Source organism: Macaca fascicularis, chromosome 20 (genome assembly GCF_037993035.2).
Source record: "Macaca fascicularis isolate 582-1 chromosome 20, T2T-MFA8v1.1".
In the NCBI taxonomy this organism is placed as follows: Eukaryota; Metazoa; Chordata; class Mammalia; order Primates; family Cercopithecidae; genus Macaca; species Macaca fascicularis.
The window spans coordinates 68,436,968-68,450,696 of NC_088394.1; the positions used below are offsets into that span (position 1 = coordinate 68,436,968).

Sequence of the window (13,729 nt, forward strand, 5' to 3'; positions counted from 1 at the left end):
ACAGCGAGACTCAGTCTCAAAAAAAAAAAAAAAAAAAAGAACCAACATTCTTTTTTTAAAGGAATATAATGTCCAAGTTATTTGATATAATAGTCTGATCTGTATTTCTAGTCTTCTATTTAGTATTTCATATTAAGATAACCCCCTTCCCCCACCACCACACACACCTACTGTATGGTTTCTGTAAGTTCTAGAATCAGGAAAACTAAATTACAAAAAAATCAAAATAGTGCTCTGACTCTGGAGGGAAGGGCAGAGTTGACTGGAAAAAGGGAACTCTGAGGTAAGAGTAACATTGCATACCTTGACCAGAGAGTGGAATTTGTGTGTGTGTGTGTATACACTTAAAATCTATGGTTTTTTTTTTTTTTAATGTAAATTATATCTCCATAAGACAACTGTCTAATTTTATTTATTTATTTTTTGAGACAGAGTCTCACTCTTGCCCAGGCTGGAGTACAGTGGCACAATCTCAGCTCACTGCAACCTCGCCTCCCGGGTTAAAGTGATTCTTCTGCCTCAGTTTCCTGAGTAGCTGGGATTACAGGCACCCACCACCACGCCCAGCTAATTTGTGTATTTTTAGTAGAGACAGGGTTTCACCATGTTGGCCAGGCTGGTTTTGAAAACCTGACCTCAGATGATCCGCCCATCTCGGCCTCCCAAAGTGCTGGGATTACAGGTGTGAGCCACTGCGCCCGGCCCCTAGTCTTCCCTCTGGTTTTTGCTGGTAGGTAGTATCTTAATTTTTGTTTTTTATGACAGGGCCTCACTTTGTCACCCGGGCACCCAGGCTGGAGTACAATGATAGCTCACTGTAACCTTGAACTCCTGGGCTTAAGAATGCCTCTTGAGTAGCTGTGACCACAGGTCCACACCACCAAGCTGGGTTTTTAAAAATTTTTTGTGGAAACAAGGATCTTGCCCAGGCTGGTCTCAAACTCCTGGCCTCAAGTGATCCTCCTGCCTCAGCTTCCCAAAGTGCTTGGATTACAAATGTGAATCACCATACCTGGCCAGTGCTTTTTTAATTGAGTACATAGCTACATGAACATGTTTGCTTTGTAAAATTCACTGAGCTGGCCAGGCACAGTGGCTCATGCCTGTAATCTCAGCACTTTGGAAGGCTGAGGCGGGCAGATCACGAGGTCAGGAGTTCAAAACCAGCCTGACCAACATGGTTAAACCCCGTAAACTAAAAATACAAAAATTAGCTGGATATGGTGGTGTGCACCTAGAATCCCAGCTGATACTCAGGAGGCTGAGGCAGAATAGCTTGAACCTGGGAGGCGGAGGTTGCAGAGAGTCAAGACTGCGCCAGTGCACTCCAGCCTGGGCAACAAAGCCAGATTCCATCTCAAAAAAGGGAAAAAAAAAAAAAAAACAACACTAAGCTATACACTTAGCATTTGTACTTACTTTCTCCTCAACATCTCTTTAATGCCCCAACTTAAAATTTGGTATTTTGAGGCACAATGGAAGTTGAAGCAGCAATAATATAAAGAAGTCAAGCATGACTAAAAAAAACCAGAAGGATGAAAAAGAATAGTGATACCACTGACAAAGAGGGAACATGGGAGCTTCTTTTGGGCTAGGGACAATCTTTTATCTTTGGAAGCAGGATATCCTGAGTTCTATTTTAGCATTTGGGAAGAGAACAGGGCATGTAGATAGAATTCCATGGACTTGGAAACAGTCTCTAAGGGAGGAACAATGAGAAAGGAGAAAACAGCAGAGGGTTCAGCATTGAGCCCTGAAGGTTTCTGATTGACACTACTCACCAACAATCTGTGCAGAAGAGAGATTCTTATCAGCATTAACGTCATCTACCTGAAACACACAGATTGTTACCAGAGGAAACAGCAATGGCATCACTGGAGAAAGTACTGGTATAAGCCCCTGTGTTTCCAAAAGCTAAGGTGGTCACCAAATACAACAGAGCCTGTTCCAAAGAAACTGCCCCTGCATTTCTTCCAATCAGGTAGACACCATGTTGAACTCCTTTGATTTTAATTGAGACAGGGTCTTGTTCTGTCACCCAGGCTGGAGTGCAGTGGTACAATCACAGCTCACCACAGCCTCCACTTCCTGGGCTCCAGCCATTGCCCCACCACAAACTCCCGCATAGCTGGGACCACAGGTGTGCAGCACTATGCCTGGCCAATTTTTGTATTTTGGGTAGAGACAGGGTTTCTCCATGTTGCCCAGGCTGGTCTCGAACGCCTGCCTAAGCCTCCCAAAGTGCTGGGATTATAGGCGCGAGCCACCACGCCCGGTCCCATGTTGAACTCTTAACTGCCAAGCAGAGAAAAAGAAAATCCTTACCACACTATGACAACTTTAATGATACTTTCACCTTTGGGCAAAGGGAAAGCATTCCTGAATATATCTGTAAGAACCAAGTCCTCAAATACTGGTGAAGATTTTCGACCTCATTCCTACAAACAGCTGTGGGTTATGCTCCGACGCATGCAAAACCAAAGCATAAGAAAAACTCAGGCCCAAGGTAGAACACATCAGCTACAGATGGGAACCAAATGAAAGAACAGAAAGCAAGCTCAGGAACAGGAAGATCTTCCTAGATGAGTAATTTACATAGCAAATGCCACACCTATTTGTTTCTCAGTAAAATACTAGATGGAGACAGGTCTCAAAAGGCCTACAGTAACTGAAGAAACAAGGCTGGTCAAAAACAAGTAACCTAAACCACCTACAGTTCGAGGTATTAGCTATTCATTAGCAAGTTTTAACTAGAATACTAAAATGTGAAATTAATGCTACTGGCCGACATGTAACTGGACATTTCTGATTATTCCTTTACATGTGTTGAGAACATATAAGACTAATATTTTAATAATTATGATACTTTAGCACCACAACTATATCAGCTCAATGTGAGTATCTGCCTAGTCAGTCAAAACAACTGGTTAAGTGCCCTCATAGAGCACTACAACTTTCTAAGAAATCTGTAGTTCCTTCCTGATTCCTGGCTTAATTGCAGACAAAGCATTGCCACCAATGATACTGCCATCACCACCATTCCCCACTTCCAGGGTAGTGTTATAAAGCAACATAAGAATCCCAAAGCAAAAACGATGACAGTACTAGGAATTGATCAAAACTCTGCCTTCCCTGTGGTCATTATTTTGCTCCCTCTTCATGGCATTCACTCTCCTGTTGCTTATAAAACAGGCTCAGGCACTTACAGATTCGTACGATGGGGGAGTTGCTGGTATCTGAGGTGGATGAATATTGGGAAAGGCCTGAAAAGTCCCCATTGGCAATCCATTGAAATCTGACTGTAAGAGGAGAAAGGCAACATCAGAGACACTGTCTCCAGTTTGCAATCTTGAAGGTTTGAGTATTGGAAGGGAGAAATAAATACATGTATATTCCCATACTAAAAATATATATTCAAGATCCTTAAAAATGCCCAAAAAGACCACATGTGGTCAGGATTCCGGATTTATAAAGAGCTATAACCAAAGGCTATTTAATCAACTGCTTCAGTGTTTACAAGGGAAAACTCTAATGAGACTTTCTTTCTAGCAATGACCATCTTATCTACAAAGGTTTTTCTGCCTGATAATAATTGGTGGTTTATTCATTTGTGGAAAAAGCTACTAGTATGACTATAACAGATCCCAAAGATATTCAGTAAACCTATATGAAAAGTGTTTTTCTGGCACCATCTCTATAGATTTTCCTACAGCTGAACTAAAAGATCATCTTTGAATCCAATGATTTTTTCCCCACAAGATGACTGCCAGCTAATACCAAATGTTCTTACTGCTGACTGCTCCTGACAACCTACGATTCCTGAGTGTATTCACAGAGCCAGCTTGTCATCTTCTATAACATTTTCTAAAGCTCACACCCACACTTATGTATACTTACAGGTCCCTTTGGCAGTGGATATGAGAAAGGCGTATTTGCAGATGGCATGGGCATGGGCATTGGCACCGTTCCATCAGGTCCACCAACTGGTGCTATGAACCCACCACCCCCTCCTCTTCCAGGGCCTCCTTTCTTCACATCATCTGTGAATCCAACATCAATAAGATCTGTATCTACCCCAGGAGGAGCTTCTGCCTGAGACAAAAAGAGAAACCCATGTCATTAACACATGTCCAAGACCAGGTTCCCCAGAAAGCGGACTCAGATGGAGATTAGCATGAAGCAAGTTTACTGGAGTGCTTCTGGGATCAACACGTGTGAGGGAAAAGAAGGCAGAGTTAGGTGGAAGGAGAAGTTGGGCTGCAACACAGTCACAACAAAGGCCTCAGCCAATTAATTCCCCAATGACTTCTGCAGCTGGAATGGACCTGATGGTGTCTCCAACTGGGGGTAATAGGGATGTCTGAGCAGTACACACCAAAGCATCCACCAGACCCCACTGACCTTAACTGGTGGACGATTTTATTTTTTGAGATGGAGTCTCGCTGTCACCCAGGCTGGAGTGCAGTGGCGTGATTTCGGCTCACTGCCAAGCTCCTCCACCTCCCGGGTTCACACCATTCTCCTGCCTCAGCCTCCCAATTAGCTGGGACTACAGGTGCCCGCCACCACGCCCAGCTAATTTTTTCTATTTTTACTAGAGACAGGGTGGTTTCACCGTGTTAACCAGGATGGTCTCAATCTCCTGACCTCATGATCCACCCGCCTCAGCCTCCCAAAGTGCTGGGATTACAGGCGTGAGCCACTATGCCTGGCCAACTGGTGGATGATTTTTTATCCCTGTATCCTCAGCTTTCTGTGCACTACCTGACACATGGTGGGTACCCAGTAAACGTTTCGGGAACTGTTTGGGCCTTGGGGCATTTCTTGCTATCTACAGGTGGTTTCTCAATTCTGAAGTTCACCAAAAAGTAGCAATAATAGTGCCATTTTACATTTGTATCAAGGTTTGGACCTTCTCAGTGTTGTTATTCATCTAATTAAGTTCCCTGTGAGATATGCAGGCACATTTATTGTCAAAAAGCTACTAACTGGACGAAGACTTAAACTCACACAAATTTAAGTTAATGCAAAGAATATGGATTTTTTTTTTCCAAAGAAGGTCATACCTACAAATTCATTTTTCTTTGTATTCTGGGATAAACTTACCATGACCACAGAGTCAGGTTCATAGGGTACATTGTAATTCTTCGCAATTTCAATCAGGTATCTCTCCACCAGGATTTTGGGTGGGGCTTCCACACTCAGCTTGTGCATTAGCTGTAAGTAAAAAGTAAGATGCATCTATACCAACCAGCCTAATCCTAACCTCACTATGCAAAGTTAGCTCCTCTCATTTTACAGGTAACATTCAGGAAAAAAAGGTTCAAAGCAGTTAAATTTTTTTCAGAGTCACAAGACATATCAGAGGACCCAAGTCTCTTCACATTCTCATTACACATGACCCAGATGCTGGTAAAAGACAATACTGCTGCCTTCCACAGTTCAATTCATCCACCACCCTCCCCACCTCACTTCCAACCTTCACAAATGACATGAGGCATACAAAGTGGGGAAGTGGAGTCAGCAATGACAGCAACCAGAGGAACTCAGCAGGTGTAAGGATTGGACCACACTGCCAGCCACACAGCTGAAATGTGAAACCCTATACTGAGCCATACAGTGGTACCCACTACAATTGCCACAGGCAATACAATAAACTGCTCCCACATACTGCTTTCATGTTTACCAACTATGTTCATTACCCTGTCATTCACAGTTCCAATCTGGTTGGTCCTACATAGCTTGCCATATTCCTTGCTATACTTGGCACAGAGCTGATCAGCAACCTAAAAAGAAAAAGGACAGTAAATAAAAATAGAGACCACTCCAACAGACTGCTCTACGCTTCTTCCTGGCAACAGTAAACATGTGTCTATTACAAGATTTCCAAAACACTGGAGTCTGCAAAACCTTAAGGGGTATGCATTAATCCACTATTTGTTCATCCATCCATCCATCCAATGAGCAGCACTCAAGTGCCAAACACTATCATGAGTGATATACAATATAAATAAAAGGAACAAAACAGATACTGTTCCTACTCTTACAGTCGTACATTAATCAAATTGTACAAAGAAAAAAGTTTCCTTTTCAAAGTTTCCCTTCTTGTTAAAGAATAAATCATAAATGTTAGAAATGTTTCTTTTGAGGCCAAGTGCAGGGGCTCACGCCTGTAATTCCAGCACTTTGGGAGGCCGAGGCAGGCAGATCACAAGGTCAGGAGATTGAGACCATCCTGGCTAACATGATGAAACCCCATCTCTACTAAAAAGAAGAAATGTTTCTTTTAAAGACTAACTTCCTTCAAGCTTCCTTGCTTTGTGCTAATAACTCTTTGTTAACCCCTATCCCATGTAGCTATTAAATATAAGAAAATAAATACATTCTATGCCCTTGTACTTTAACCAAGATGCTCACAGGCATGTCTCAGCTCGCAGCCTATGCCCCTTACTTATTTGGGAATGTTACTACTTTTCTAAGTCTTCTCATAAGCAACTTCCTCTTTTCCTTTGTTCTCCCTTGCATATACCTATTTTTAAAAGTTTTAAAACCTTTAGCCAAATGGGTGCAGCCTAGACTGGGAGGTCCAGTTCCAGCCAATGGAATCAGGACACAGCAATAGGGTCCAGATGTGTAGGATATAAATATTTTTACCCCCTTTGTTCAGTGTGCTCTTGCTATTGTTCCATCTGCGAGAAGCACCCTTTCTGCAGAAAGTAAAAACTGCCTTGCTGAAAGAATTAAATTTATATTTGAGTGCTATTTCTTCGTGGCACCGTGGAACAAGCATTTCTAACAACACAGATAAAGGCACAACTGCAGCTACAATAAGTGATACCAAGTGAAGGTACAGCATGCTATCACCAGCTTCTAACAGCAGAATCAAATCTTATCAGAAAAGTCAGGTAAGGGTTCCTGAAGGAAGTCATGCTCTGCTGAGATTTAAAGGATGACTAAGGTCAGGCATGGGGGTTCATGCCTGTAATCCCAACACTTTGTGAGGCTGAGGTGGGTGGATCACTTGAGCTCAGGTGTTCAAGACCAGCCTGGGCAACATAGCAAAACCCTAGCCTCTATTTTTAAAAGACACAAAAATTAACTGGGCATGGTGGCATGCACCTGTTGTCTCAGCTACTCGGGGGGCTGAGGTGGGAGGAGGATCAGTTGAGCCCAGGAAGCCGAGGCTGCAATGAGGCAAGATCGTGCCACTGCACTCCAGCCTGGGTGACAAAGCAAGACCCTGTCTCAAATAATTAAATTAAAAATGACTAGGAGTTAACTAAATAGGGAAGGAAGAGCATTCTAGGAAAAGAAAACAGTGGTGCAAAGCCCTCTGGTGGAAAAAAACAAAGTCCTCAAGCCTGCAATCAGCCAGTGAGCCTCTAGTACAGAGGCCAAAGAGTGTGGTAGGAAACGAAGAACGGGAGGTGGGAGCCAGACAACGCAGGACCATGTAGGCTGTATAAGGGAGTTTTGTTTCTATCACAAGAGCAACAGAAAGCTACTGATGGGCTTTAAAGCAAGAGGTCATGACAGGATCAGAGCTGTGTTTTGGACAAAACCCTCAGGTGGTTCTGATAGAATAGTGAATAGATTAAAAGAAGCCAAAGTAGGAATAGGAAGAATATTCAAGAAGCTACTCTCGCTTTCCAGACAGGAAACGATAGTAGCATTGGACCAGAGCGGTCCCAACATTCCAGGAGCCCAGTAGGAGAGTTCTCACTGTTCAATATGAAGACTTTCAGTGGTACCTGGCACCTATGATTTAAATGGCATTTGTCTTTTATGGTTTTTGTTTTGGCTGGTTTATACTATACAGAGATTATTTTTATTCACATTAGTGTATCACTCTGTTTACGGCTTTTGAATTTTGTAACATTTAAGCCTTTTCCGAGATTAATTTTAAAGGAGTACAGAAGAGACCAAAAACGGCCGGGTGTGGTGGCTCATGCCTGTAATCCCAACACTTTGGGAGGCCGAGGCGGGCGGATCACAAGGTCAGGAATTCGATGATCAGTCTGGTCAACATGATGAAACCCCGTCTCCACTAAAAATACAAAAAATTAGCCGGGCGTGGTGGCAGGCACCTGTAATCCCAGCTACTTAGGAGGCTGAGGCAGGAGAATCGCTTGAACCCAGGAGGTAGAGGTTGCAGTGAGCCAAAATTGTACCACTGCACTCCAGGCAACAGTGTAAGACTCCGTCTCAAAAAAAAAAAAAAATCTACATAATAATCAGTTGCCTCTATTGTCCCTCTTCTCTGCCCACAAAACTCAATGACTATCCCTGGCACCCTACTGGACTATCCGAGGTTTATTCTCTGGGGAGACTAAACTAAAGGGACTCGAGTCTACACACAGGAGACAACAGTGATACTTACAACAGAAGAATTAAGTGTAAGTCTTCTATATATCAAATAGATTTTTGGCTTCCTTCTCCACTGGGCTCTCAGAAATGCTGGCAGCCAGCTTATACACTCTAGGCAGAAAATAGGAGGATTCTGGAGAAAACGACCAACTCAAGGAAAGATGACTAGTTCCTCACAGTCTGGAATTCCTCCAAATAAGAGCTTAGTCAGATCACTCAGCAATGAAGGCATCTGGCAATAAAAACCCACCCATGCACACAAGAAGGTCCAACCTCCTTTTTAGTGCCTCACTCTTAAATGTAAACCGACACCCAAGGACCACTAAATCTTTGGGAAAACTTCTACTATAAAACTAAGAAATACGAAAATTGAACTTGAGAGAAACAAACATGACAGAAGTTTAAAAATTAACTATAATTAATATCCTCAGAGACTCAGAAAACATTGTAGCCAAGAAACAAATGGAGTATGAAAAATATTCAGAGAATTTTCTAAAAAGAGCTCTTGAAAAAAACCTAGAAAACAAGGAAATCTCAGTAGATGGGTTGGGAGATAAGAATGAGACAATTCCTAGGAAATAAAACAGAAAGGCAAAGATGTAGAAAATAGAAAACAACACAACTGAATTTGTATCCTAGGAGTCAGTACCATATCCATGTTGTGATGTGCAATTTTCTGGTTAATGTCTATCTTTTCTGCTAGACTCTAAGCTACAGGAGTACGGCTGGTGCCATATTTTGCTCACCACTATCACCCCCAGCACTCACACAGCTCATACAATTTACTTAATAAATATTTGTGGAATTAATAAATAAAGCAAAAACATCTGTCACCTTAATGTTATTTTCACTTTACTTGTTTACAGTTGTATAAGAACTTTTCTATTTGCATAGTGTTAAATAACATTAAGACAAAACTCGAGAACATGAAACTTTGCTCCTTAAAAAAATTACTCAAGTTTGCAAAACGCTGTTCTATTCTACGATATAAGGCTGAAAAAGAGAAACACATTTACAAAACCTATTTCAAAAGCAACAAAGAAGGGTACAAAATATCTGGTCAAATCGGCAGAAGTAACTTATATTAACCAACCTTTCTAACAATATGAAAAGCTACAGACATCACTGAAACTACTTGTACTCACTATTTTCAACTCAGCCACTTCTGACTGGAGTCGAGGAGCAGCCCAGATCAATGTAGACACAGATTCAGCCAGACCAGAATCTAGTTCCCTAATCAAGGAAAAACATTAGTATTTTTTAAAACATTCTTTAAAACAAACCAACAAAATCCTAGCTTTTGTTTCATATACTTTATAGCCTCTGAAGCTATTTTGTGAATCTCACTAGATTCTCACAATAACTCTAGGCTTCTAGCCATTTTCGTGATCTTATTTTACTTTTGGAGAAACTTAAAACTATGGAACAAGCCCAAGGCCATGAAGTTGGAAAATGGTTGAGCCAAGATTCAAATTTAGGCTTCTCAGTTTCAGATTCTGTATTTTTTTTTTAACAGTTATCTACACTGAGATCAGGCCTTTAAGCAACTGTTAGGAAGCAGATCCTTGGGCATGTGAAATAGTCCCTTGATGCAGAAAGAGACCATATTATTCCTTTCTCAAATTCCAGAAGTCATTTAGGTCTTTGAATCAAAGTATCTTACTTCATAGACTGGATAAGGCCAAACCGAGCCAGCAGCAGGTCACAGTACAGCTCCAGGATCTCCATGGCCTCCACGAGGTAGTCTTCCCGGATAATGTGCTCAACACGGATCCGAGCTCGTTCATCTTTCCCAGCAGCCAGATAGTCAGCAATCTCCTTTCTCGCTTTCTGGGCCAGTTCCGCTAAGACACAAATCCCACTCCAATCTCACAGTAGAGCACTGGCATCTGGCCTACAGGCCAATCTCCCCCCAGCAAGAAGAACTGGGTGGTTTCTATTATATCCTAGCTCCTCTCCCTTAGCAAATCTAATCCCATCCCATCTACTGTAGAATTTGCTACTCTGTCTAGGTGAGAAAATATAGTTCATGTGGCTTGACATTTCCAACTTAGGAGTCAGGTGACCTAATTCCATAACAACAGAGTATGTCCCTTTCTCTGCAAAAAAGGCACTTAGTCTATTAGTCACAAAGGGCAGAAATGCATCCAAAGCTTAAAAGATATGATCCCAGGCCAGGTATGGTAGCTCATGCCTGTAATCCCAGCACTTTGGAAGGCCGAGGCAGACGGATGGCTTTGAGGTCATGAGTTCAAGACCAGCCTGGCCAACATGGTGAAATCCCGTCTCTACTAAAAACATGAAAATTAGCCAGGTGTGGTGGCACATGCCTGTAATCCCAGCTACTTGGGAGGCTGAGGCACAAGAATCACTTGAACCCTGGAGGTGGAGGCTGCAGTGAGCCGAGATCACACCACTGCACTCCATCCTGGGCGACAGAGTGAGACTGTGTCTCAACAAAAACAACAACAAAAAAAGATACGATCCCTAAGACTTCATAGTACTGGCCTCAAAGATCCACTACTGGGGTGCTAGTATCCAGTGATGTATTTTGGAGAAAAAAAGGTACACTACTCACTTTTTTTTTTCTCCAATAGTTTAAGGCGATTTATGACTAATCTCAAATTCACTCTTAAGCGCTCAGCTTTAAATCCAGAGCCCAGCATGCTGTGCTGTTCCTCCTAGAAACAGAAGAAGCACAATGACTATTTTCAAGTCAAAATTAGTTCAGGAACTAGAGCCTCTTAGGGGTGAATTATGTGAAACAAACCAGAGTGTTTTTCTAATACAGGAAAATGACATGCTCTAATTCACATTTTTTACAGATTGTTTTGGCTGTTGTAAAGAAAACTAATTGGGGAAGGATAATACTGGAAGCAGGAAGACCAATGGGAAGGCTATTATTATCATCCAGACAAGAGATGGTAATGGCTCAGACTAAGGTGGTTAGCAGTGTCAGGCAACTGGATTTGAAATCTACTTTGAAGGCACAGCTGAAAGAATTTGGTGACAGATGAAATTAATACCTAGATATTGGCGGGGGGTGGTGTGATAAAAAGATAAAAAAGCAGAAGGGCTCCCTGCTTCTCCCAAAAAAATCTCAACAGGGATGGCAATGGGGAAAGATGATCGAATTTAGACCCATAATTGAAAATATTCTCATCTTAACTCGCCAAATCCTGCCAACAAGTCTCAGTCTTTGGGGAAAAGCTAGTACCCAAGAAATATCATTGACATCTACTCATGTACAGAGTTACACAAAGGGGTGAAAAGTCCACGAAAAAACTGCCCTACAAAATTCTACAACAGAAGGCTCTTGACCAGGAATTTCACTGAATAGTAGAGTTACAGTCAAAACCACCCCTCCTCTACCCGCAAGACTTTAGGGTATACCATTGTGCACTGACCACTGTGCATTCTATTTCAGAACAGCACAATTTCTATTTCTCTCAATTTAAATTCTGGACTCAAACTTAAAAACATGTAATATCCAAACAAAAGATAGGTCAAACAAAGTAACTGAGGAACAGACAAATCAAAAGAGCACCAAAGAAAGAAAAAACAGTAGGAATAGTACTTATCTACTAGTGAATTAACCACTAATAAAAAACATCAGATGGGTTTTCCTTTTGTAAAACTGCCCCCAAAAGTCTTTACCCTACATTTAAGAATTAACCTAAGTCCCAGGTTAAAATGGGGCTTTTATGTCATCAAGTATCTGGAATCCAGCAATTGAGTTATGTTCAATCCATGCAATAAGTATTTTCTGATTACCTGTATGTCAGATGTTGGCTTGATGCTGGAGATAAAAAGCATAAATTAAGTACAATCCTGGCCAGGTACGGTGGCTCACACCTGTAATCCCATCACTTTGGGAGGCCAAGGTGGGCAGATCATGAGGTCAGGAGATGGAGACCATCCTGGCCAACATGGTGAAAGCCCATCTCTACTAAAAATACAAAAAAAAAATTAGCTGGGCATGGTGATATACACCTGTAGTCCCAGTACTCGGGAGGCTGAGACAGGAGAACTGCTTGAACCCAGGAGGTGTAACAGTGAGCCAAAATCGTGCCACTGCATTCCAGCCTGGAAACAGAGCAAGACACTGTCTCCAAAAAAAGAAAGAAAGAAAAAAAAAAAGGTACAATCCCTGTCCTCAAAGGAACCTGTATTCTACTGGAAAAACAACAAACAAACAACAAAAACAATCCCAGCACTTTGGGAGGCCTAGGCGGGCGGATCACCTGATGTCGGGAGTTTGAGATCAGCCTGACCAACATGGAGAAACCCCGTCTCTACTAAAAATACAAAATTAGCTGGGTGTGATGGTGCATGCCTGTAATCCCAGCTACTCGGGAGGCTGAGGCAGGAGAATTGCTTTAACCCAGGAGGCAGAGTTTGCAGTGAACCGAGAACGCTCCATTGCACTCCAGCCTGGGCAACAAGAGTGAAATTCCGTCTCCAAAAACAAAAAGCTAAATAGTAGGGTGTGAGTGTGGTGGCTCATGCCTGTAATCCCAGCGCTTTGGGAGGCCAAGGTGGGAGGATTGCTTAAGCCTATGAGTTCAAGACCAGCCTAGGCAACATGGAGAAACCTCATCTTTACAAAAAAATACAAAAATTAGCCGGGCATGGTGGCATGCACCTGTGGTCCCAGCTACTCAGGAGGCTGAGCCAGGAGGACTGCTTGATTTCCAGAAGCAGAGGCTGTGGTGAGCCAAGATCACACCACAGTATTCCAGGCATGGTGAGAAAGCAAGACTCTGTCTCAAAAACAAACAAAAACCAAGAGCTAATTACATATAAAGGACTCCTATAACTCAACAACAACAACGTGATTAAAAAATGGGCAAAAAACTTGAAGACATTTCTCCAAAGATGATATACAAACAGCTAACAAGCATATCAAAAGTGCCAATATCATTAATCTCTAGAGAAAGGCAAAATGAAATCACAATGAGATACCACTTCACACCCATTAAGATGGCTACTATCAAAAAAAAGAAAATTTCAAGTACTGATCAGGCTGTGGAGAAAACGGAACCCTTGTGCACTGTTGGTGGGATTGTAAAATGGTACAACCATTATGGAAAAACAGTATGGCAGTTCCTCAAAAAATTAAAATTAAAAATGTAACTACCATATAATCTAGAAATCCCACTTCTGGTATATATCTAAAAGAACTGAAAGCAGAACTTCAAAGAGGTATTTGCATACCTATGTTCCCAGCAGCATTATTCACAATGGCCAACAGGTGGAGGCAACCCAAACGGCCACTGAGGGATGAATGGATAAACCAAATGTGGTCTACACATACAACAGAGCACTCATCAGCCTTAGAAAGGAAAGGAAATCCTACCCA

General features: G+C 42.1%; 1 protein-coding gene across 12 annotated transcripts in view; it reads right to left on the reverse strand.

Moving 5' to 3' along the window:
• Positions 1-13,729, reverse strand: part of IST1 (IST1 factor associated with ESCRT-III) — a 33,639-nt gene that overhangs the window by 2,276 nt on the left and 17,634 nt on the right. For 3 of the 12 annotated variants that reach the window (XM_005592420.4, XM_065536698.1, XM_005592419.4), the window contains 8 exons: positions 10,946-11,048; positions 10,031-10,211; positions 9,513-9,600; positions 5,703-5,786; positions 5,107-5,217; positions 3,898-4,092; positions 3,207-3,299; positions 1,782-1,830 (listed from right to left, as the gene is read on the reverse strand). In XM_005592420.4, the coding sequence (XP_005592477.1) occupies positions 1,782-1,830; positions 3,207-3,299; positions 3,898-4,092; positions 5,107-5,217; positions 5,703-5,786; positions 9,513-9,600; positions 10,031-10,211; positions 10,946-11,033 (889 nt within the window). In that variant the 5' untranslated portion in view covers positions 11,034-11,048. Of the gene's footprint in view, positions 1-1,781; positions 1,831-3,206; positions 3,300-3,897; positions 4,093-5,106; positions 5,218-5,702; positions 5,787-9,512; positions 9,601-10,030; positions 10,212-10,945; positions 11,073-13,729 lie in introns of all 12 variants that reach the window. The other 9 variants (XM_045381938.2, XM_074027916.1, XM_065536699.1 and 6 more) reach the window with 8 other exon arrangements.